Genomic DNA, 26,377 nt, shown 5'->3' with positions numbered 1-26,377 from the left:
TATTCTGCGTTCGAGCGTGCAGTGTGAGTCAGACTGCGATTGATTAAACGTTAATCTCGAAGACGTGCAACACGCAGGTGGGTTCCTTCCCTCGCAATTTAATTAACTGCGGATGGGGGTCGCGCTCGCTTTTGAAACTCTCGCAACATTGAAGCTGCAACAACGTTTCAACCATCAAGTGTAGCTAGCTAGCTTGTTGACTTTATGTTCGTGTTCACTAAAGCTAAATATGCATCGCATAATTAAGCAATGTAATATATTCGCAAGATTTTAATTTTACGTACGTGCTATATTAACAATTTACCACTGTAATAATAAGCGGTTGGGGAGAAACTAATTTTGGTAATAAGTAATAACAATGGGATGTCATGGAAACCTATGCAGGTACTCGTAGGTTTGGTTAAAACGCGTGGGTGAAAATGTGGGCGCAAGGTTGACACGCATATGTTGATTTATGCAATTGATTAGGGCGCCTGGTCGCATTCGGCAATAAGTCAATTATTCGATCTGTAATTGCGCTGTAAATATGATTAATCGATTAGTGGCACTCCGGCACCACTCTGGCTGCGAGTGCGATAATATCCTTTTGCGTCTCGTGCATCTCAGCGGTCACACAATACATCCCAGAGCAACTAGTCGATTGACAAATGCAAATTAATGTTATTTACTCCATGCCATCACTCAGAATAATAAATTATTTTGCATTAAAGCAACTTTTTGTTTTTAAAAACTCTAGGATTTTAGTATTAATTAACGCGGTTTTTCACTTATTTAAAAAATTATCACCCTTTTTCTGAAGTTTCAGCACATCCTCCATAAAAATATTAACCCCACTTAGTCAAAAACTCACTTAACTTTTCACCGCCACTCGCCAGCGATAAAACTAAACGATTCCTCGTAGAGCTGACGCTGAACTCTCCACAGGCCAATTTAGAATTCAAACACACCGAATAAAAAAAAACGTCCGTTTAACCCTGATTTATCTCGAAAGCGTGCGCTCGCCATTAGCATCACGTCATGTCGATTTGACCGCTCAATTAAGATCTGTGATCGTTACGTGCGCACTCTATTCACGAGTCGTATCGCGTGCAATCGAATTTGCAATAACGGAAAAGAGTAAAACGCGGAAAATACGGCGTGTTCGCTGTGTTGTCATCAACGCACATCAACGTCTTTTGAAACACCGGACACGAAACGAAACGAAGTGTGCGGAATTTACTGAATTGAAGAACGTGGATGAATGGTGGATGAAGGGACGAAATCATATTGAGCAGATTGCAAACGACAGATTCGTTGGCTGATTAAGAGCCTTTGAGGATTACGTTGACATCTGCGCGTTTACAAGCTAATAGTAGAAAACGACTGAAAATAAACATACACGTAAAACAAAAATATTAATAGCTAGGATTTTTTTTAAAAGTCGAGATCTTTTTATATTGGCTACTTTTCCAGCTGCGCACACGCACTGATATCCGATATCGTCTTCTTCGTGATCTATTAGTAAAGGCATTAGTGATTAATGGGCCGATATAGTTTGAGGTTCTCTTCTTTCTTTGGCAATACGCCAAAAGACTAGATATTCGTTTCGTAGTGTCCGTATGCTGACCATGCCCCACAACCTGTCGATCTGGTTAAAGATATGTGGCTGGATGAAAATGTGCGCGAAAACGAATTAGCCGAAAAACGCTCAAAACGTCTTACGGCTATTCAATCATCCAATTTGTTCCTGCCGCAACCTGTGAACCTTTCATGCGCTCCTTTGATGTAGTTTCGCAGGAACAAAGTGACCAACCTGTGTTACTACAAAGGAAACTGTTCAAAACACGTTTTAATATGATTAGAGATGAAATTACGTTGTAATTTATAACTCTAGTTTTATTTTCTTTTAATTTCTGGTCGTAAATTAAACAGTTGAATTTGGGCCAAAAATAAAAAAAATAAATAAAAAGCGTTCACAATACACATAATAAATTATGCAGGCTGTACAACTTTTTTAAATATATTTTTCTACATTCCTTTAATCCTTGCGAGCATGAATTTGCTTTCACATAATTTAAATAAAGTACAACGTTAACACAAACCAAAATTGTTGATATTAGTTGCATCAAAAACATTAATATTAATTTTTTAACCCTTTTTTGAAAATGTAAGAAATCTTTAACTTTTTAATAATTATTTTACTTTATTTGCCATTTGTATTAAGTTTTCAATTTTGTTTAATGCCTCTTCTGCGTTTGACCCGTTTACATTGCTATAAAAACTGCAACTTTTTATAGACTCGGTACGAGGTACATTCCACAAAGATGGTTGAGTGCGTTTGAAATAACTTTAGGAATGTGAAAAAAATTTCATTACGTTTTCGGAATTACTTCCACTTCAAGGATTAATTAATCCATGAATTATATACACCGCTCACGCGGAGAAAAATACACATTTTTACTACTCCGCAGGGAATTCACGAAGTCATGAGATCCATAATAAAAACTGTTCTGTTTTCTAGTTTACAACAAAACAAATAAATATTATTTGCAGCAAATAAAGTAATAAAACAATTCAATTGAAAATTAAACTCGTAAGTTCCAAAGATTAGGTACGTGGTACATTTTATGTCCTTTTTATTGTCTTCGAGCACTTGGAGTTTATTTTTGTTTTATTAGAGTTCCTGTGCCATGATAATGATTAAAACTTTAATTGGCTATTATATGGATTTTTAAATTTTACGCCCTAGAGAGACGTAACCAGCCGGCTAAATAAGCTTACGTTTAGCTTAATTAATTAATGCATATTGCTGTATTTGAAATTTCAATTAAATTTAATCTGCTTCACTTGCCACACGCGTTTATTTATTCAGATATGAGTTCCATTGGGATAATGCCATCTATCAATGACAGGTTTAACGTAGCCTATTTTATTTTAACCTCACTTGAATACTTTTACATTCTTTTATTAAAAAAGTACTAAAAGATTTCTTTAGAAGAATGTAAGAACTAGTGAAATGCGGCTCAAATGGTGAAAAACTTACAAAATAAATGCTGTATAAAATAAAATTGAATGCGAGCGTAAATTAAGATTTATGAAGCACTTACACTGGTTTTGTTCGTTACATGTTACACACTTGCGCCTGCAAAACAAAGCACCAAGTAAACCAAACCATGCCAAGAACGGAAGAATAAAAATAAAAGCGAATTGAAAGTTGTTTGGCCTCAATTTTGAGGCAACATGCAATAGTGCACTTAATGCAGACGAACCCTGTTTGCACCCTACGGACTTTGCTCTTCGTGAATGAGCGAATCGCGGGCGAAAATGACGCAACAAACAGTAGAACAGTTAAATAATATTGAGGTAGGTCGCCCTTAGACGTGCACGCACGCCAGTCGATAATCACGTGCATTCTGGAAACGAGCACGCTTTGCTGGCTATTAAACCTTTTTAATCGACAAAACACTTTGGTATAATTCAGTGCAAGATTAAGTTTTTATGCGGAAGTTAGTAATTTTCGTGAAAGTAAAGAAGGCACGTTTCAGTCATAAGTTTTTTCAAATTACTTAACAACTTAACAAGCTGGTTACCAACATAAAATATAATAAAGGGTTCATATAGGACCTTTCAGTCTACTTTCAGCTGGTAATTACTTGCAATTTAGTTGCATTGTGCATTGTATTATAGAAAAATAATCTAACAGGGGTAAAAATTAAAAAAAAATTATTTTAAAACGTTATCTTTCAAATACCGAAGAATCTACAAAGCAATTTTTATTAGATAATTATAATTGATCAAATATGCAATAACGTTTTTCAGTGTTCATGCCAACTTCTTATGCTGTGATTTGAAATGTTTATTGGCATGCGTGGCCGGACACAACATGACAATGTCATGAGGATAACAAACTGGTTGACGCTGCCTTATCAGCAGATATGTTCCTCCTGCGTCACTGCAGAAGGTGTCCGCTACCTGCACTCAGTTGTCTCTCGGTGTGTGCTGTGTGCAGTGTCTATTCTACCATGTTCTTCATCAAACATAATCCACGAATTAAAACCAAAAAAGGTTAGTAAATTATTTGTTTATGTAATAATTTATTACTATATTATTATATTCGCTGCTCTTAACTTGAAAGGAAAAGAAAACACAGCAATATCTCTGCAAACTAAAATCTATATTCGTTAACATTTTGTCATGTCCACATTGTCACAACAAATACATATGTTTTAATTTTGAAGATTTTACGGAGATTTATCTCCTCGGGTACTTTTTGAATACACATAATGATCAACACAAAATTACAAACGTTTTCATTTGAAGTGGATAAAATCCTAACGCAAACGTTAATTAATGTTTGAATCTTGAATTCAATTAACCAGTAATACAACTCAGACATTGACTGCATTAAGATCTATTTACATAAAAACAGAACTTATATAATAATAATAATAATTAAATTAAATAGCCATATTTAATAAACTAAACAAATTATTGCACGTTATCAAATTACACATGGTTGTTTTTCTTTTATTGTTGAACAAAAACAGGTAACAGCTTGTAGTCAATCATCAAATTAGTCAACATTCTTGCGGTACTCTTGCACCCTTCAAACTTTTCTTTAACGTCAATACGCAATATCCATATAGATATAATCATAGAATTATAATCCATTATGAACTAGACCATCAATTAAAATAATTGATAATACGTGAACACACAATCAAATTCACGGCAAGTAATTACGAATTAGAGTATGCAATTTAATCTTTTACTCCAAAACACAATTATTATATTACAAATGTACCCCACTTGTGTTGTTGTTTACATATTCATTAAATCTATCCTATCGCATATTTTAAACTCAATATCGAGTAAAGTCCTTGGACTAGCGATTAAAGTAAACGAGGACGTATTATTTTCAATTGATTTTTCGGACGAATTTTACATTTTCATTTTAACATCATTGTTACGTTTTACTTCTAATTGCAGCGTTTGTTTAGAGAAGTGTTTTGATTCGTTTTGCTTTTGTTACGTTTTCGCTAATTTTAGATGGTTTTATGTACGTGTCTCATATTAGTAAACAGTTCTGAACCGTTCTAACAAAGTAGGAAATATAAAAAATTACAAAATCTACTAAATGCTCTATGCCCATCCAAATGTATGTCACGTTGCTACAGTTTATTACAATTTACTACTGTTATCTCGAAATTAATAGTCTACAAATTTAGTTATTCATGGTCTTGTGAAAAGTAAAATTATTTAAAAAAAGATATCTATACACAGAAAGCCTACAGAGCTATAGTTTCTGGCTACAAAAATTCGTTACGTTACTTATTTGCTTGATAATGGTTTCTACAATGATTCAGTTACATTTGTTTACTACTGGTTCATCTTGATTTTGCTACTTCTTACGTTTACACTTTATGCTAATACGATATCTCAGTCTATTTGGATTTTGGTTTTACCATCAAGTAATCAAGTAATAGTAGTCAAATAAAAATCACTAAATTAATATTAAATTCTTTTAAATTCAGTGTTGCTGCTTATAGATTAATCACTAACCTTGTTTTATTATTTTTATTATTATCTGACGATTGAATGAAACAAATTTGTACTGGTATGTAGGAAAAAGTTTTAAATCTTAAACTAAAGCTAAACTATAACTAAACTAAACACAAAAACAGTTCAATTTCATAATAAATGGCTACTTTACAGATGACTAGATGTTTCTATCACTATAGACTTGTCTGATATTTACTGCTATTAGTAAAATACTGTTTATTTTGGTTTTCTGTTCCATTTTTTGATTGCATTCATTGGTTTACATGTAAATTCATGGCTAGTACATTGAACGCAGAGTAGTTTGGGTTGCCTACTGTAACTACTAACAGAAACGGAAAAGCCACCATTTTGGCACACAGAACTACATTGCTTTGTTTATATTACCTACTTGTAGCGATTGGTACTTTGGTTGATATTATTACGATGTTGTTGTTTCCTAACAGAGCTTTGCGTTATTTTGGCATTTAAAACAGTTTGAGCTTCCAAATGGAGAGCGGCCTTTGAAAAACAGTCACCTGTCCATGTTCTTTACCACCAATTATGAAAACGTACAACGGCACGAATGGTTCAACCGCTGTGTTATCAATTTTCTTCACGCCAACCTTATTCTGCGTGCGTTCAACGCGGCTTGCACTTTGTGCTCTATTCTTTTCCTTAAGTTTTCCGTTGTTTAATGGTAAACTTTTAGGTGGACGTTTATTTCTGACGGAATTCCGGAAGAAAACTCTGGTATTACGAGTTATACTTCCATTGAAATTCTGTAATTCTAACATTTCGCTTTCATCGTCTGTTTTTTCTTTGCGATTCTCTTTCCCACCGCTATTTTTAGCCTCGGGGCCAAAGTAGTTTGGGTTGCAGAACCCAAATCCCAGGTTTTGATTTCTTTCATTGGGGTGATGCGACTGTTTCTTGCCCTCGTCCTGCGGCGTGTTTGTTTTGACACTGTAGTTGCTCGCTGAGGATAATCTGTTGACCGTTTCGATACTGCAATAATCCGATGTGGAAGATATGTTCTCCTCGTAGGTTTTCGAGTTAACCATGTGCTGATAAAGCGGATTATCCGCGTAAGCCAAGTGCGAGCTGTAGCTCTCATTCCTTTTAAGCGTTCCTCCAGTTGTGAAAATGTCCTTATCGGCGTCAGGTGACTCCGCAGGCTGGACGTGTGTTATTGTTTCGATGTCATAGTTGGACGTGACAAACTCATTGTCATAGTGGTAGTTATCAAGCGCGTCGTCTTCGTTGTCGAGGAACACTAAACGGGTAGCCTCTACAGGAGTCAGCACTGGTGTAGGAAGTGTAAGAAGACTAAAGTTTGGCACCGAGATTGGTTCCCTGGGCATTGATTTTGTTGTGGTGTCAAATTCCACTCTACGTTTTGGTGGTACATCTTTACCATCCGGTGAGATATCTCCGTACTTTTTCTTAATTACATACGCTGATTTTGACTTGACCATGGTGCCTCGTGTTGGTGTGCTCATTTCTGTTTCTTCATTTTCTTGATTCTCGCGCGCGGGCGATGCATTTGGCTTGAGCAGGCTTTCAGTGCTGTCTGTTGGGCAACCTGTTAGCACAGAATAGTTGCACTTGTTGTTCAAACGCGAAATGTTCAGCTGCGATAATTTGCTAATCTCCTGCAGGAAGCTGCCTCGATTACTCTTGTTCGTGTTTTCCAGCTCATTGCTGCCGTCCGCATAGTTGGCATTGGATGGTTCGAAGACATACATTTGCTCACTAGGGGTGATTCGATTATTGGGAAAGTAGGAAGAATGTCGGCTGCGGTCGGTGGACGTGCACGTGCGTACGCGTGTACGATTTTCCCTCGCTTCCAAACTGTTTGTTATCGACGGATCTCGCAGTAGCAAATCAGAGACAGTAAACGCTATCGTTTCGGCACGTGGCTGTGGTTTCAGTCCGATAATGTCTATCTTTTCCCATAATTCAGTACCTAAAACGAATTTAAACCACTGATTAATTGTGTTAATCTCAGTCTAATCAAATAATACAAAACATGCAACTTTTATTCTCTTTGTTTTCCCCCTGAATGGGGGACATATTGATCTGAGAGCGTTTCAATCGGATTTTTTGTCATTACGACTCGAGTAGAATCGCTGGAAATCAAGCCGAACATAAAGGTGGAAGCACTTGGCAATTTACCAAAATTGAATTTCCAGAGATCGTTCGTCGGGTGACCGTCGCGCTCCCCTCCAAAGATGATCATAGACGACGGCAGTCGACAAGCGGCGTGACTATGCAACGGGCCTGGATTTATCTTCGTTTTCATGTTGGCCCACGTACCCGATAAGATGTCCCACTTCCAGAGATCACTACGCTCTTGCAAATCTGTCATCCCGCCATAGATCCACATCGCGTCGCCATGAATCACCGCTGAGTGCTTATGTCGCGCCGGTGGGAAAGCGTCCGAGTTTTTACTCGGGCCCGTGCTCACCAGGTGCCAGGATTCTGTCTCTAAAAATGTCAAAACCGCATTAACATAATCCGTTTAGAGCTCTACATTTTGAACGACAGGTTTATCTCTTTACGAAAGCCCTCATATCTTATGTATGATGAAGTTATTAAAAAAGTTACCGAAGTGGAAGGCCCAGAGTTCACTGCAGGATCCTCGTAAATCCTGATAGCCGCCATAAATGAGCATGGAGCCACGGTGCACGAGCGCTGAATGACCTCGACGTCCCTTAGGCGTCGCTACGCCTGCAAAGTACAGACCAAAATTAGATACTTGTAGACCTATCTATTCTCTGGAGTTTTTCCGGTTTCCAGGAAACATGTTCATTTCTTTGTTAGACTTTTCCGCTTTTACATCATTGAAACTTGGCCGCGTCTGCTTCATATGTCAAGTAGCATTTCTTTCTTACTATATCAGACGATAATAACGTGACACGTACCTTTTTTCGAGCGTACTTTCTTCCAACTGTTGTTTTTTATGTCGTACATCCAAAGCGGAGTCTCAGTCCCAGCGGAGAAGCTCACCTCGCCCCCGAAGACGTAAATATTGTCTTTGTATGCTACCGTCGAGTGCTCCTGCAGCGCAGGCAAACGATCTCCGATTGGTTTCAATTGTTGCCATTTTCCAGTAACTAAAATAAAACACATGCTTAATCATCATTCTTGTTGATATACTTTTTATATAGTAATTTGATATTTTGATGGGTGGTCAGATTAATGACGTGTAACTCTAGCTTCAGGCCACAAGTCAATAATTAATATTTGTGATTAATCCCTGCAATAGGGTGAACAACTACACGATAGGGTTATATTACTGAGAGCCCCCTTATTGCGTTCCCTTTCTAATGTCGCGTAATCAATAGCAGAGTTGTGGTTGTTGCATGTCCAACGCAATGCGCTATTCGTTCATCGGTTGCGCGGCGCGCGTCCACATGTGTACGCGATCGTAATGACTTCCCCAAGGGCCCAATACTCATTGCCACGTTATCCTCAACGCGCCGGGCCTGCCGAACAGAGGGGTGTTTGATAGTAAGTTATTTTTTGGGGGTGCATACACGATGCGTTTCTATAGCGTTGAGTTGCATACCCACAACAATGTCTAGCTGTACACGCCAAGCGAAACAAGTTGCTTTATATCACAACCCACACATATGAACTGGATATATTTATCACCAGGAAGCATGGCGCCGAATGCAAGCCGATGCTCACATTTAGAAAAGATCGTCTTTCGTCAGTGTTTGCCCTCGCGTTGAAAGTGTTTGGATTTTATTAGATTTGTATCTGCCGTGTTTCCGGAAAGAGGAACTGCAAGCAAGCGGGTGTCGTGTCGATATGTGTACTTCTTGCAAGTCGGAATAAACGAATTTACGACCATCGATCGATTTTGCGTGGAGCGCGTACTGCAATAGAGTCGAGAAGCTCCCCTCGATGTTATGATCAGAAACTACTACAATGTGTTTTCATTTGCTGAAATCCAACGGGAAACAACCAAAGACAACATGTTTCCAAAGAATTACATTTTGTAGAATTGCCCTTACCACTTAACTCTATATCAAGAGCTTAATAAACAACATAAAAGATAAAAACAAAATAATTTAAACTTGTATTTCAATTAGTGTTGATTTTATGCAACACACGGTAATTCTATGCAAACAAATGTTGAATCGGTAGGCTCGAGAGACTTGGCAAACAGGAAGAAACCCTCTTCCTTTAATTTCAAACACCCAGGATAAATCCATGAGCAAGTTTTTAACAAATTTGCATTTCCTGCATCTTTTGCCCTCCCCACACTCAAGGAACCAACGAACCCAGTATAAAGTACCACGTTTCATCAAATTTAAAATTCATAGTGCGTCTCCTCATTTTACCATAAATTAAAAAAGCCCCCTGCAAAATGTTTTACATTAATTATGAGCTCTGACAAGCGTACGCATTAGAAGGCACACCGTGCTCAGTGTAATCCCTTTGGAATAAAGGAAAAGTACTAAGAACAACATACGGAAGTTCCAATTTCTTCCCTTGTCGCCAAATACGTACATTTGTACTATACATGGCGCGTTAATAATTAGGGTGTGAAATTGTGCCGATGTTTCGCTTCAAAGTTTCTATCTAGACTCGCATGTTTCTCGCTTCTGCTAATTGCAAGCGACTACATTTCACTTGCAGATTGCTTGGGACATCCGAACAGATCGTTGTGCAGATCTTCTAGTTCCGCAGCAATTTGCAAAATCTAGCTGAATGTTCATTTTGTGTCGCTCGACTTAAACTTTCATCGCCACAGAAGCCCTCATTGATATCCAAGGCACGAACAACTTCATGAAAGTCCAACTTTGATCAACTTTATTTAGCGTGGAAGTGTCTATCAGGAGAAATTGTTGAAACTGTGTACTAAACTGAGATTGGGTATTAAGTCGACCGTTTCCTGCTTTTTTGATGTTTTGTTTGGGATTTTGGAGAGGGTGGACGACGAAAAGTCGCAAAACTTCTGTCTCGGAGTGCAGGACTTCGTGCCGGGAGCATGGAATGAAGCTTGACGCCATGTGATGCATGAATAAGCTATCGATTTTCGGCGTTAAGGCGCTTGGCGGTTTGAAGCTTGTGAGCCAGGACGAGATGAAGCTTTGAATAAGTGATGTTTTTTTCCTCGTATTCCGATATAGCCGGTGCACGTAACAAGAAATGCCGCCACGATGCACACCACATTTACGGTATTTCATTTCGAGAAGCAATAAATAAGTCAGTGTTTCAAATTGAAGTGGGTTACGTTAATCAATCAAACATTAATACGTAAATTTTTATTTAGTATGCAACCAACGATACACCCTTAATTAAAGTTAATGTAACATGGGTTGCGTGTATCTTTTTAAAAGAAAACCTCGAAGGGTTTAGGTGATAAATTTCCAACCGTAAAAACATAACATATTTTTCCTGTTTTCTGGCATGATTCAAAGCAGCAATATTTTTTTTGCTTCGAGCTTTCAATGATACTTGGCAGTATTAAATCGATGGAACGTTGGCACGATGGCACATATTCCGGAGATAATGTTTCCGGCTCTCGGTCTTGCACGTTTTTACCTCTTTCACACACCGTCCTTATTTTCCATCGCATATCGTTGTCTCCATGTGATGTATGTGCAAGCTCAAGTATCACGACAGCGGAGATTTGTCCTTCATTTATTAACGAGTTACCGCAGTAACCATCCAGAATGGTCCCGACACTCTCTCTAAGGGTTCCGTGCGAGGAATATGCTTCATGTGTGAGTGATGCGAAGCACCCTTTTGTTTTGCATGCCAAGTAGGCAAGTATCAGTAAGCAAGTAAACGCGCTAACATTTTTTGCCTCGATTTTGCCGACAAATCGTTTTTCACACCCTTATAATAACAAAAACTGCTACTTCTCTGAAAGTAAGATTTATTCCAATGTTGAATAGAAAAATGACACCATTTTATTGTTGTTTTGATTTGTTTGTGCTATTATTGGTTGCACGAAGATCTTAAATCATCGGGACTTATGAAGGATTCGAATCTACTGTGGAAGAGTGTTGGTGATTGCAAAATGGGTTTACTAGAAAATCGGAGGCTTTGCGCGATCGAAAAACTAAATCCGGAACGTAAATAAAACGAATTGAAACGTTTCAGATGTTAGATGTGCGCACGTGGCATATGTGTACGAGAGAATCAGTTGCTCAATGTAGCTGTGTGGAGAATTTGCAATTTATATTCCCATCGCGTTGTGTAATATTCGTGTAATATTGCGTTATATGCGAGGTTTCGCTATGACGTATTCGTTCGTGCAATTCGGTGCGCGATGGTGCTTTCAGTCGTAAATTACTGCGAATAACAGACAGAATTCACGACGATATTTATTGGATTTCCATCAGGACAAACCAATTTTATATATAAACACAATAATAGTTATTTTAAATCAAAAATTAATTTTATATTAATGCTGACGGGCTGGAAAATTGCATTTCTCTGTGATACTCTACTTGTTTCGCAAAAACTGCAACATTTGCACTTTCTATTTATTTAATTATACTAAGTATATTAGGTTTCCTTCATATTGACAACGAACTTTACTTGTGCACTTGTACGGCATACAATTTTTTCTAATATTTCTATCAATTCTGCGCAATTAACCTCACCAATCATAACCTATATTAACCTAACCTAACTTAAGAGTTTTTAACATTCATTACAATACTTTAAATTTATGGTAGATAAACTTTGACAACAGAAAGTATCGTTTTGCGTATATTAAAACAAGAGTGTCATTGTCTGGCTGCGTTCGAGTGTGTCGGCGTTTGAAAGTTGTCTTCGTGGCGGAACATTTAGCAGTTTCACAGTGATGGCGGCGACGTGAATAACCAGATATGTTAATAGCACTTTGGGGCACTTCAAGCGTCAACCCTGATGCCGCCGCCGCCTCCGTTTTGCCTCTCGAGCAGCCTCTTGTCGCCTCGACGAGATGTTTAAATGTTTGCGAAATACAGCTGTGCACCCTCAGCAATATTCCAAAATAATCGCCACTTCCCTAATGTCTCCTATCGTGCCAAGTACCTGCTAACTAATATCGATCACGATTATAGGTTTAGAGATTTGATTTTATTTGATTCAAAATTACCCTAATAAAATCTATTTTGTATGCTTCATTGATTTTGATATCCACTCATTAATTTTTCAAATGAACGAACAGACTTTTAAAGTTTTACGCTGAAATCTTTTGAGCTCCTAAACTAAGACAGGGCAAGATCTGTTCATTAATATTTTTAGAATTTAATTAAAAGCTGTGGGTAAACGCTGCAAGAGGCCTGGCAGTTTTAGGAATGTGCATAAGGGTGGCGTCGACAAAAATTAAGCGGTCGATGTTTTTAGTGAAGGGTCGGGCCGTTGCTGTTAGCGAACGCCAGCGGTGCAACACCCTCATCCCTCGCTCCCCTTTTTAACAATGCTCACCCGCGCAGACGACCCAGGATGCACCTAGACACGACATTTGCATTCGAATAGTTGAAAGCACGCCCGCACTAAAGCGCACAACTAGAGCAAAACGGCTGTGATGGCGAGCTCATGCTGAGTGCCGACGCCATACACCCATCCCTGGATGAGCATTACGAGTGTGTGATATTCTCGTGCCCACCCTGGCAGCGTTGTCGCGTTGGCGGTGATGAAGAGCACTTCACGGCTAGCGGCGCACGACGTAATTTAATAAACAAAGCTTTATGATGCTTTGCAATGTGGTAGGGATGTGGAATATCTTTGTGAAGACAGTGTGCAACTAATACAACATCATGGCTATGGCATTTTAAAATTCAAAATAAGGTTATGTTGGTTTTCTGCCACCCTGTACCCACTCTAATCTATGATGACACTCTTCGGAAACAAAAATACTTGTTGCCTCATTGCTTCCCGAGTCAAGCTCGCTTCTCATCTCCTTGTCTAATTTGCATGCTTTATGCAAAAGGGCCTGGGACGCAGAAAACGTCCAATTAACCTAACCTAGTTTCAATCTGAATGACACTCGCAGGATGTAGGTTGGTCACAATAATAATTGTGACCCACACCCACATACATACATCAATAGCAATGGCATGCATAAATTTAATTGCATTCGTAGGAAATACTGGCACGCAAACAAATTTGCCGACTCACCCAAATTGTATTTCCAGAAGTCCTTCATCGGCAGATTGCCGTTGCGCCCGCCGAGCAGGTAGATGTGGTCGCCGACGAGCGTTGCGGAATGCTTGGAACGTGCCGACGGTGCCGGCGTGTCCTCGTCGCAGGGCGCGACCGCGCTCCACATCCTGCGATAAGCACACACACACAAAGCTGCATTAGCGAGAGAACGTGCGGAAAGCGATCGGGAAGCGACGCCGACAAATAAGTCATAAATTTTCTTCGGCGAATATATATAGCGACTATAATACGCTGGCGAACGTCCGATAGTATGATAAAATAAAAAGAATCTTTGCCCAAGGCGTAGGTAACTAAGGAATCGTGACTTTGCAAGAAAAAAAAATACAGGTCATAAAATGATTGTGGCAAAAATAGAAATAAATGGCCAAAAATTCAATGAAACTACCAGGAGGAAAGAAAAAACACATCCATAAAGCTCATGGAACATTAAACATAAGTAAAGAAGTACGAAGGCGCCGTACGCGCAATAAATTCAAGAAACAGACAGAGCTTTTCAAGTTTTCACAGCTTAAACATTTATGTTGTTTTGTGCTGCGCGTTCATATATTTCTTATTTTCTATTGCTGGGCAAAGCCGCACAAAGTAATTTGTTACAGTTTCTAGCCTTAACTTTTCGGCTTCATTTCCGTTCGTCGTGGAATAGGTTTTCATTAATAGGAAAACAATTAGGTTCAGAGGGCTTAACACGCCTTGAACAATGTACGCAAATTGCTAAACAATGCTTGCATTCATAAATTCCAGCCGAGCAAAGAGAGAAACCCAAAGAACACGCCCATTAATCAAGTCTTCTCTTGAGCACCCTGCATGGAAACGTTTGCTACAAGTGAAACAATTCTAAAGGCAAAAGCAAGGTGCGGACAAAACAAACGGAGGAAACTTAAGTAAATGCAAATGAGTACAATTTTATTATAATATTAGTTGTCATTAAAACTTCGTTTGTTGAAGAATAGCTGCGAACCCGGAAACTCGAATAAATTTCAAAATTTACTTATTCAAATGTAAGTTTTATTACATTCTCGCGTGTTGGCGTGTTTGTTGTGCGTTTGCAACTCATCTATATACGAGAATGTAAGTTTCAGATGGAATAGATTACGCGTTCCTTGAGGAATTGCTCGATTTCTTACAAATTCTCACATTCCTCACATTCTAGAGCAACACACCAGGAAAGCTTTCAATGTATTATATTGTCTTCATAAGTATGAAGTAAATTTCAGCATTTGGAAAGTTTTACGAGATAAGTTTAAAACTTTTTCGTGCATTAACGCTAAATGCTTAATTGAATCCCATTCTTGTTAAGATGGAACAAGACAGCTGCGCGAAGGTTGAAACGGTTCGAGTAAATTAAAATAGATTTTATAGACTTTTCCATCAGGGTGAAGCGAAATAAACAAAACGGTAACCAACTTGCAAGATTAATGGTTGAATGGATTAAAGTAAACGACAACAATGGAGCACCATGCGCAATTCATTAATCTTTGCTTTTAACGTTTATTTAGTCAATGCATAAACGTTTTTTTTTCCTACAAACATTTAATAATAATTTAGAAAAAAATTGTTATAACTTTTACCCAATATTCTATATTTTAATTAAATTATTTGCATGGAAATAATAGGAAACCGTAGCAATAAAACTTTACCGCATAGAATTAACTTTTGAACACACGCCATAATTAAGTCAAACTTGGCATCAATGGATTGCTAAAAATAAACCTAGAATAGTAAAAGGATGTATTTCTGACTGTAATGAAACATTTTTACTACGTGTACTCCGGAAAATAATCCGTTAACAGCAACAGCTGATTCCGTCGCGTGCGTACACCACTTTTTAGGTAAATGGGAGAATATACAATACCTTCTACTATTAGGTGTCCTCCGTTTTACGATCTACATAAAATCGCACGTAACTGCGCGAAAAAACGCAACCCTTGCAAGATTTTCCCTTTCCGTCGTGTGTTGCGCTAACCTTCTAGTGTGACATAATTCTAGCACCTTAATACATGATGGAATATTTAACTGAATGTCTCCATTTTCAAGTAGGGTGTTCTATATAGGCCTGAACTACTTCTTACACTTAACATGTATGTGTTGGAATGAAACGTATAAAACACACGAAGTGGTTACATTTTTCTGCCTTGCACCTTTCCCCCCTTTTACGTTTCGACGTTTCCTATTCATTCGTTCAAAGTAATGTCATTACTATTGCGTGAACGTGAATGCCGCCGGTTTAATAAATAATATATAGCAGGGCCTTTCATGCTTTGTGCTTTACGCGCATGCTTTACTGCTAGAAGTAACGATGCTATAACGTGACAATAAATGAATGCATGCATACGTCAAGCTGCATTTATAAAGATACGAATAAACGTGATGAGGGTGTGCGTAATGTAACAGTATTAAAAGCAGAAGAATTTAATAAAAATGCATGCAAAATATCCTCAATTGCTAGTAGTACCTTTATATAAAAACAATTCCATAAGTTATCATAACAATGCCGGTATTTTAAGTATGTAATTATTATTCTGTTTGTTACAAATGTTAATTATAGTTGTAACATGTCAATAACCGGATGTTAATGGATATTACCTGGAAGTCAATTGAAAAGTACATTTGCAGCACACTAGAAGTTAACAATTTTTTTATTGGACTAAAAACTCGAGACAACAGTATTGATATTATAGTAAAGTTTATTACTGTACGACGTGATAAGCAAAAGTAACGGTGACCTAACAAAAATGCTATACATCATGTTTGAGTATTAATGTATGATTAACAAATAAATAAATATGATAGTCAATGATATGATTAACCGATTCATGTTAGAAGTAATCTTCAACGAAACATATAAAGCAAAGAGATTGATAACACATACTAGATAAAAATAAATGAATAGCTCAAGCACAGTTTTACTCAGAAAAGCACAAAGGGAATAAATCTCAAGAGAATAGCGCCGAGAGAATAGAGTTCGAGCGTTAAAGAATAGATAGATGTACGAAGGTGACTACTGACCTCTTTGTTTGCGACCGTCGCGCTCGTCCGGTGTTTATTCCTGCGAGTTTTCCTACGTCCGATTCAAACTTTCCTTTTGCTCATTTCAATGTTAAAACAGAAAATTTTCGCTCACATTGTTTAAATATATTTAAGTAGTACTAAAACGTTGAATTAATGATGCGGTCTACAAGTTGTGCCGTACACGGAGTAAACAAAGCTGCGCGGCGCCGAAAATTTGCCGAACGAGCGTCAGGACGACGTGCAACGTGCACTCACACACACGGCCTGCAGCACTCTGCTAACCGGAGCGAAAACGCCGAACGCTTGGCGGACGCATGGCGTTGGCGGCGCTCGTCTATTATGTTATCATCCTGCAGGAGCGCGACGGCGGCGGTGGCGGCGTAGGGAAAAGGTGCGCGACGTTGGCACGCGTGCGCGTCCCGACGCTCGCGGCTGCTGGAAAAATCCATATTGATTTAGGCACGCCGGTAGCGTCCTGCTGCCAATGTAGCTGCCGCGTTGCGTGGCGCAGCATTCTGGTACAGTGGGTCTGCAGGGATACGGAAAGAGGGTTAGAAATGCGTGCGGCGTGCATCAAATGCTTGTGCGTTCTGCTTCTCCTATGTTTGCTAAGAGCATCCCGCTGCGGTCGTCCTGCTGTGGCGCATGCAGCGGGCTTTATAGTTGCCACGCGTGATTACGACCGTACGTGCAGATTTCTGAAATAGCCCTAATAAGTAATGATTTATTTCTGAGCTGCTTAATATTAAAAGCTTCAAATAAAGCTCGTAATAAATCGGTCAAAATGTGAAATATGTAACAAATTGCGTACGCGCATCAAGCTTTCGAGGTTGTTATAATGCGCATGCTTAATTTCAAATTGAATGCCACAATGAGTTATTTTTCTCACTCAAAATATTTTATAAAAGCAAAACTCTGCCGTATATTTTCGTGTCAGTGTGATGAAACATACAAATTTGTACAATAAATGGACGGAAATTCATAGTACAATAAGTCATGAAATATACATCAGTAATAGAATCGAATTATCATAATATTTCATTACATACTTTTAATAATACTAGTTTAAAAAAATTATTAAAAAACATTTGTAAATTTAAGGGACGGATATTCCTAAGATTTGTGTTCTATAAAAGTACTAATAATTTTCAATGTATAAGATCAAGTCTAGCTTTGTATAAACATTACAAAATACTCTATCTGTATAAAATTAAGGCAATTGTAGAAACTACACCCACTAAACCACTTATGGAGTGTGCATCAGACCCAGACTGTAAATCAGAAAAAAAAATGAGTTTAAAATATTAGATAACTATATAAGTTATTGTTATAATACTTACAATAACAAAATAGTTGCATCTGTCACCCTTGCAACACTCTGAACACTTCCAATCTTCGTACCAAATATGTGTACACAGGTGCATATTGCTCTCTCTATATCTCTCACAGAGAGACTTTGTTGAACACCTCTTGGATATGAAGTACTGTTTCTGTGCTCCTTGATTAAAGTAGGGTATACTGCCCCATCTGATTTCAGTGAGGCATACATCTTCACCTTGCTCACAAGTTTTGATTGATTTCACACATTTCCCCTTGTTATCTTCCTGATTATCACACACATAACACTCTAGCGCCAAACCTGCGGTACAATAAATGTTGTTTAGTATACGACAGGTACATTAAATACTGATAAATTAAGAAAGTGTAGTTTGTAAACAAGTAGCTGTAGGTTAGGAGCGTTTTATGTTTGGTTGCATTATACGCATTTTAAAGAATTATGGTAAACTTACAGGTGGATATAATTGTGCACGCAAGTAACAAATGTAAGGCACTTGGATAAAACATTTTTTATATCAATATTCACAACATTTAGGGCGATTTAATACAAATGTTTACGTCTACGAACACCTCATCGCCGCGCCCACCAACTCTTTCGTACATGTACCATAAGCTTGAGTCAGCCTGGTCAGTAAGAACTTGGCTGTTTCAAAGTAGTGTGGAGGTGGGTCAGGTGTATGTTTGGTTGTCTAGGAGCACTCGTAGCGGTGGTCAAAATATCATCGTTAAGGCGATTAACGCGGGACTATAATATACTGGCTACAGAACCGGTTTTAGCTCCACTAGCGCCCTATGCAACATTTCTACAGCGCCCATTACTCCCATACCCATACGCAAATAAGTATAGGGGGCCTGGGCGTTAGCCCTAATGCCGGTGCTGATCAAATACCGCACTCAAAAGAAGTCTTCCAAGGAATTAAGTAAAATATTAGCAATATGAGTCATCCTTACCTTATTGCTCACTAATATCAATTTAAAACTCATGTTACTGACTTAGTGAGTAAAGCTATATAATTTTAACATCTGTGGCAAACTGTCGAATATAACTTAATTTATTGATGACACAAATTTATAAACAACTAGCGGACCCAACGGACTTCGTTCTGTCAGAAAGACTTGGAATGTGGCATTTTTTGTTCCTACCTATCTTATAGTCGTTGCAAAAAATTCTTTTGAACTGAACCGTCACCCCGGTGAGTATCTTCGTTTTCACGAACTTTGGCCACCCTTTCAAGAACTTATTATATTAGTGGAACCCACTAAAAAACCCCGAATTGTATCACATGTATCACAATGACAATAGGTAATTAAGCACTTCACAAAACCCGAAATGAAACAATCAAGCAAAAATGAACCGAAGAAAGCTACGGAATTTGTTTTGTTTATCAGATGACAAAGGAAAACTCAGTAGAAAACACATTGAGCAAAAAACCATATAAAACAATGAATCAAAAATAAATAAATCGAAGAAAGCTGCGGAATTTGTTTCGTTTATTAGTTGAAAGAAGAAAACTCAGCTTTTCCCCATTTTACCGGTAATTATTTGAGTTTTTCTTGCCGTCAAAACCACCCTTTGACTTTAACGAACATTTTAAAGAAAGAATTGGCCAAATTGGTCTAGGCGTTGTGGAGAAAAGCGGTTACCTACACTTTTTGCGATTCATTTTTATATTATAGAAGATATTCTGTGTACTCGTATTTCTGACGACTAGCTTTGTTTTCGAAAAAAACTGAAATTAAATATCACCAAATTTTTAGACGCTTTGGCAAGCGAATAAGTAACATTGATCTGAAAATTGATCGGTTGTAATGCAAGTATATTTTCCATTAAGGTTTACTAGTGTCGTATCATTGTGAGCGTAGGTCTAACTAATTTTTTGTTTCAGGTCTTGCCTTTGTTTTCAATTACTCCATACACTGGTAAGTTTCTTAGTAAGACATATTTGTTATAAGCACCGTACAAGGGTAGCGGTAGTTGTAGTAACTCGTATTCAGGGCACTGTACAAGGGCTGCGGTAGAAGTGACTCGTATTCAGGGCACCGTACAAGGGCAGCGGTAGTAGTAACTCGTATTCAGGGCACTGTACAAGGGCAGCGGCAGTAGTAACTCGTATTCAGGGCACCGTACGAAGGTAGCGATAGAAGTGACTCGTATTCAGGGTACCGTGCAAGGGCAGCGGTAGTAGTAACTCGTATTCAGGGCACCGTACAAGTGCTGCGGTAGAAGTGATTCGTGTTCACGGTACAATACAAGGGCAGCGGTAGAAGTAACTCGTGTTCAGGGCACCCTACGAAGGTAGCGGTAGAAGTGATTCGAGTTCAGGGCATCGTACGAAGGTAGCGGTAGAAGTGACTTGAGTTCAGGGCACCGAACGAAGGTAGAGGTAGAAGTGACTCGGGTTCAGGGCACCGTACAAGAACCGCGGTAGTAGTAACTCGTATTCAGGGCACCGTACGAAGGTAGCGGTAGAAGTGACTCGAGTTCAGGGCACCGAACAAAGGTAGCGGTAGAAGTGACTCATGTTCAGGGCACCGTACAAGGACCGCGGTAGTAGTAACTCGTATTCAGGGCACCGTACGAAGGTAGCGGTAGAAGTGACTCGAGTTCAGGGCACCGAACAAAGGTAGCGGTAGAAGTGACTCATGTTCAGGGCACCGTACAAGGGCCGCGGTAGAAGTGACTCGTATTCAGGGTACCGTGAAATGGCAGCGGTAGTAGTAACTCGTATTCAGGGCACTGTACAAGGGCAGCGGTAGAAGTAACTCGTGTTCAGGGCACCGTACGAAGAAAGCGGTTGAAGTGACTCGTGTTCAGGGCACCCTACGAAGGTAGCGGTAGTGAGTCGTTTTCATAATATAAAATATAAATTGTGCTATTCGGAATTGAAGAAAAGCTGGGAAAAAGTGGCCGTACCACCTCTTGTATTTTTTTGTTATGGATTTTTTTCACTTTTTATTTTTCCGATTTTAATACTTTATTTTATAGAGAATATTTAAATTAGTCACGATGTTGTGAACATCAATTATTTAATTAACTAAGGTATTCAGTAAACTTATACGAAGACAATTAGAAGACCAGAAATTATTTATTTGTATTGGTACATTACAAATTCCCGTTTTTTTTTTCTCCTCCTTATTGCATCCCAAAACCAATATATTCTTTTCTTATGCCTGGAAATATTGAAAGTAAAAGTAGATTTCGTGTATGTGTGTTAATTCAATATTGTGAATTTTTACTTTCGTCTTCGTCGTGTTTACCACTACGTTTGTTTATAAACAACTTTTTTGTTCGGTTGACGTGTATTATCGCGACGTACCTGCCTTGTACCTTGCAGCGCGCAGCGCACACGGCAGTCGTTTAACCGCGTGGTCCGCGAGCGCGTCTCACTGCTAGCCACGCGTTTTCAGACTTCAATTATTCAATTAATCGTCGTGTATTCTTGTCGTCATCAGCAAAATATTCGTAACGTGCATGTGTGGCTGTTTTGTTTGATGAGTTGTGGCGGATGGAGTGTTCTTAAGTAAGAAATAAGTGCCTGTTGATCTCCGCACGAGTTTTCAGTTGATAAGTTATATTCCTGGATCTAAAATCTTTTCATCATTGCACTGATAGGTGCGTACTCGTAATTAATATTTTTCGCGGAAAGTTATGACGGTTTATATTAAATTTATATTAAATCCATTTGAGGGATATTAATTTTGCAACTTACAAATACGTGGTAGCATTTTTTATCTAAATTTATTGCCCTGTTTCCGAAAATAACATGCATAATTTAATTAGTACAAGCATTGTTCTAAAAAAATATCTGAGGATTATTAAAATGACAATATTTATGTGGTCGATCTCGGCTCGATACTTTTTTCGCTAAACGTTTTTCATCGAATTGCACTCCTTAGCATCATTAAATTAAAAAGTTTCTTGTTGATTTTGGCTATCATAGTCTCCATATATCTTAATATTTATAAGTAACTAGTTATTTTATCGTATTTACTTACTGTATTACCACGCGCCGTCGCTTCCTGATTTGGATATTATCCGCCGGATGTTCTATCAATTTATGATGATGCTTCTCCCGTCGGTTACCTTATGCAGTTGATGCTATCATCAAATGATAAATGTATACACAATATATTAAAATATAAGTGTTTTATTCTTGTAGCATCTTTTTTACTCAACTTTTCTCATGATTTTTGGGCAAAATCTTTGAATTTACAGTAGAGTCCAGTTATAATGACATCGAAGGGAATTGACAAACACGTCATAATAAGCGGACGTCATACAAACCGTTTTGTGAAATAAAAACCTTTTTTTACGTAAATATGTACCTAAGTAATTTAATATATAAACATAGTAATTACAAATGTATATAAATGTATACATACATATTAAATTAAAATCATAATTGCACATAATTACCCATACGAGAGTATTTTTTAGTGTTTTAAATAATCTGTCATTTTTGTCTGCTTTTGTTTTTTTATTTTATTGTAAAAACAGTCTCTAATACTATTATGAATTGACATTTTTTCACAGTAACAAACACAAGAAACACAAGACACAAATATCGGTCATACACATAATCGGTCATGTTACATGATTTGCTAGGACAGGATTGGTTAAGATTTAATTGGTTTATGAGGGTGAAAAACAGACCAGAAGGTTAATTTGGAAAATACGGATTAAGTCGTGGTCAAGGTACTGCTGCCCGAATGCTTATATTTATTATTTAAGCATTTGGTCTTTCCGATAGTAAATACATAAAAGTAATTTGACAATCATAAAAGAAATGTAGCAATAAGTATAAAAAGTTCGCCACGTGTCGAACGTCGTCTGGAATCAGCGAACATTACCGGAAGTGTAAAGAATCATGTTGGTCATTATAACCGTAGTTACGTCATAATAACCGGTTGGTCAATATAAGCGGAGTCATACTGTATGTGAAAATATAGTTGTTTCTGTATAAATTTCTCTCGTCATGATGGGAGTATTGACCATATTTGTAATTTTTAAAACTTTCCTCTTGTAACAGTTTTAATTTTCCTAACAGTATGTAGTAAATCGCATTTATTTATGAGTTTTGAGTGTTCTTTGTTTTAAACTTGGGTTTTTGCTTCTGGAACACCCTGTAAATTTGCTTTTCTTTGTGTCCGTGAAAATTTTCCTTCAGCTGTGGTTTTAGGGCTTCCTTTTTGCACTCTAATTTTTTGTAACACCCTGTTTATTAGTTTCCGGCGCATCGGGTGAAAACGAGCAACATTTGTAGTGTTTAGATGTTTTCTTCTTTGATGATTGAATTTTCTATTTGTGACACCTTTTCCTTCACATCCCTGAAAATTTTGTTTTGACTGTAATTAGAATTTAACTTCATGCACTTTGAATTTTCTTTTTGTAACGCTCTGTATATTTTTTTCCCAGAGTAACGGTGAAAAACGAGCGATATTTGAGTGTTTATATGTTTTCCTGTCTGTACTTAAAATTTTTCTTTTGTAACACCTTGTATATTTGTTTGCATTTTCCATCACCTAGAAATTGGGCAATTTGCTAATTTCTTCATCCCGGTAGAACATTTTGACGTGTTACTTGCTTATATGTGCGCGACGATGCAGGTCCTAAGTTCTGTGTCAATATGGCGACATGTATTTTGTTGACTTATAAAATCTAAACTTGTATTGTATCAAATTGTATTTGTTAATAAAGAAATGTGAAGAAAGATTTTGACTTATGGTTTGTATATACCTCTATCTATCATTTCAGGTACAGGTCTTGACGAGAGATCCTTCTCTCAGGGGATGATCCCCACTATAAAAATTGTTAAGGTATCCTGTATGAGTTGTGTACTCCATCTTTCATTTCAGCAACAGGTCAGAAATTGTTAGAATATTTTTAAGTGTCACCTCTCTTGAGACTACTTAAAACTTAGAAATATTTGAACAAGACGTTATAAGGAATGTCCTTATAAGGAGATCTCCCACTCGGGGGATGATCCCCCACCATAAAAATTGTTGATATGCCTATGAATCCTGGGGATGAAGCGTAGAGACATCGTAGCTGTAGGATGGGCCGGGAGCAATGAAGGCATCGGAGCAGTGGGCGGTAGACTGTCTTATAACGACACGTGCCAAAAAATTTAAAAATCTCATCCCACTTCTGTTCTCTTTCATCTACCTCCTCCTGTTCTCTACTCTGTTCTCTTCCCTCTATCATCTCCTCCTCCTCTTCTCTACTCCTTATTTCTCTAGTTCTCCGTTTCTCCACTTACTTCCTTACTTCACTTATTACCTTCACTTGTATTGCAATTTCTCTTTTATTTTGTTGCAATTCATATATGCAACTCAAATTACACCTGTTATTTTTATATTTGAGAAAAATGCCTTCTATACTTGTGATTCGATCCGTGTCCACTAGCATGCTAGCAGGGGCACGTACCCACTCGACCACCGAGTGTTTTTACCATTTATATTTGATTCTTCTATTTATGTTTTTATATTATTCAACTTTTTAACAACAACAACACAATTATGTTGCACTCGCTCCACGCGCATACGATTTACGAGTATACGCATTGACTAAAAACGTAAATACTAAAAACGACAAAGAGGATACCACAAAGAAATATGCATGAGATTATACTTTTACATTGTGTTTTATTGATTACAATAATAATAGATACATTTTTTTAATAAAAAATATGGACATCTAGTAAATTCGACAGTAGTAAAAAATTGCAATAAAATACATGCATCTCCAACACTTCAGCTATAGATATTGCAAACTCCATTCCTGCACTCACAAACTTTTTGTGTGTGCATTAAAGTTGTCCATTTGCAGGAATTAATTATAAACCCAAGTTATGCTTATGTGCGAAACGATACATTGCTAACGGAAACGCGCGCACAGGTGAACCAAAAATTAATTCACGATTGATAAACACAACAGCGTGCATACTTATCCGACGGCCACCACGCACGTCCTACGAACAACCACCACACTAGTCTGTTATTACTAAATGTCATCCTATTCTAGTTCAATTACAAAATTAAAATCTTTAGTAACGCAAACAATTGTCACGAAGTTTGATTTATTTTAGTACCTACAATTCAGTGTAAAAACGGTTATCCTACGAAATCGCGTTCGCCCGCTAGACACCTAAAACCACAAAAAATAGAGGAACTAAAAATACAAAAAGGACATTTTCATAAAGTTCCCAAAGCATAAACCCACAAATTGTATACAAAAACAATAGAGAATTTTAATACCTACAATTTATTGTGAAAACGATTATCTCACGACATCGCGTTCGCCCGCTAGACATCTAAAACCACAAAAATTGGAGGATCGAGAAACACAAAAAGGGCATTTTCATAGGGTTCCCAAATGATATACCCACAAATTATATACGAAACAATAGAGAATTTTAATACCTACAATTTAGAATAAAAACGGTTGCCCTACCACATCGCGTTCGCCCGTTAGACACATAAAACCACAAAAATTAGCGGATCAAAAAACAAAAAATAGCATTTTATAGGGTTCCCTAGGGATATACTCATAAATTATATACGAAAATGATAGAGAATTTTAGTACCTACAATTTAGTGTCAAAAGGGTTGCCCTACGACATCGCGTTCGCCCGCTAGGCACCTAAAACCACAAAAATTAGAGGATCGAAAAACAAAAAAAGAGCATTTTATAGGGTTACCTAGGGATATACTCATAAATTATATACGAAAATGATAGAGAATTTTAATACCTTCAATTTAGTGCAAAAACGGTTGTCCTACAACATCGCGTTCGCCCGTTAGACCCCTAAAATCTCAAAAATTAGAGGATCGAAAAACACAAGTGCTATACACGCACACACGTGATGAAGTCTCTTAATGCTGGGTTAAACTCGCGATAAATCACTCAGTCGATGGCCAAACGATTCTAATTCTAATTTCGAATTAATATGTTAAGAAATGTGAATAGGCGCTATGAAGATCGACGGAGAAAGGGAACACGTGCACCCCCCACGACAGCACACGACGGACTAAATCAGCAGAAACACCAGCTAACACGAATGCTGATGATAATGTGGTACTCAGTTACACTAGAAGTAAAAAGGAAACTGTAATGCAACAATAACAAGCGTAGGTGCTCAACTCATTGTCAGTTGCAATTTAAGAAGTCTAAGGATACCTGATAGAACCTAAGTAAAATTGCACTTAGTAACACACAGAAAAATGCAACTTGTGCATGGCACGGCCGGGTATATATTACAAAAATAATACTTACAATTTGATGGAGGCGTAACTATCAAGCGCGGCTTCAAATGCAAAAGTTCTTCGAAAT

The 26,377-nt window shown here is 37.8% G+C and overlaps 2 protein-coding genes and 1 long non-coding RNA gene across 4 annotated transcripts; 1 reads left to right on the top strand and 2 right to left on the bottom strand.

The window, feature by feature from the left end:
* Window positions 1-4,134: 4,134 nt before the first annotated feature.
* On the bottom strand, window positions 4,135-17,031 carry LOC135804389 (uncharacterized). Of its 2 annotated transcripts, XM_065318254.1 has the most exons (6): window positions 16,705-17,031; window positions 13,654-13,805; window positions 8,445-8,636; window positions 8,128-8,250; window positions 7,696-8,007; window positions 4,135-7,486 (listed from the first exon to the last, which is right to left on the bottom strand). In XM_065318254.1, exons 2-6 carry the CDS (start codon window positions 13,802-13,804, stop codon window positions 6,006-6,008), a joined length of 2,259 nt encoding a protein of 752 aa, XP_065174326.1. In that variant the 5' UTR covers window position 13,805; window positions 16,705-17,031; the 3' UTR covers window positions 4,135-6,005. The 2 variants fall into 2 exon arrangements, with proteins under 2 accessions (XP_065174326.1, XP_065174328.1); XM_065318256.1 differs by lacking the exon at window positions 13,654-13,805.
* A 571-nt stretch (window positions 17,032-17,602) lies between these two features.
* Window positions 17,603-18,694, bottom strand: cold (coiled). Its single transcript, XM_065317805.1, has 3 exons — window positions 18,498-18,694; window positions 18,048-18,346; window positions 17,603-17,978 (listed from the first exon to the last, which is right to left on the bottom strand). Exons 1-3 carry the CDS (start codon window positions 18,550-18,552, stop codon window positions 17,904-17,906), a joined length of 429 nt encoding a protein of 142 aa, XP_065173877.1. The 5' UTR covers window positions 18,553-18,694; the 3' UTR covers window positions 17,603-17,903.
* Window positions 18,695-19,442: 748 nt separating this feature from the next.
* Window positions 19,443-23,033, top strand: LOC135804039 (uncharacterized). Its single transcript, XR_010550958.1, has 3 exons — window positions 19,443-19,580; window positions 19,932-19,965; window positions 22,580-23,033. It is a non-coding gene; the product is annotated as an uncharacterized lncRNA (long non-coding RNA).
* The last annotated feature ends 3,344 nt before the right edge of the window (window positions 23,034-26,377 follow it).

Source organism: Atheta coriaria, unplaced genomic scaffold, assembly GCF_025399875.1.
Source record: "Atheta coriaria isolate IRGN ID8LTWV9N9 unplaced genomic scaffold, Caltech_Dcor_3.1 hic_scaffold_3_pilon, whole genome shotgun sequence".
NCBI classification, from domain to species: Eukaryota; Metazoa; Arthropoda; class Insecta; order Coleoptera; family Staphylinidae; genus Dalotia; species Dalotia coriaria.
The sequence above is the reverse complement of the archived record's forward strand: the minus strand, read 5'-3'. Positions and strand labels throughout refer to the sequence as shown.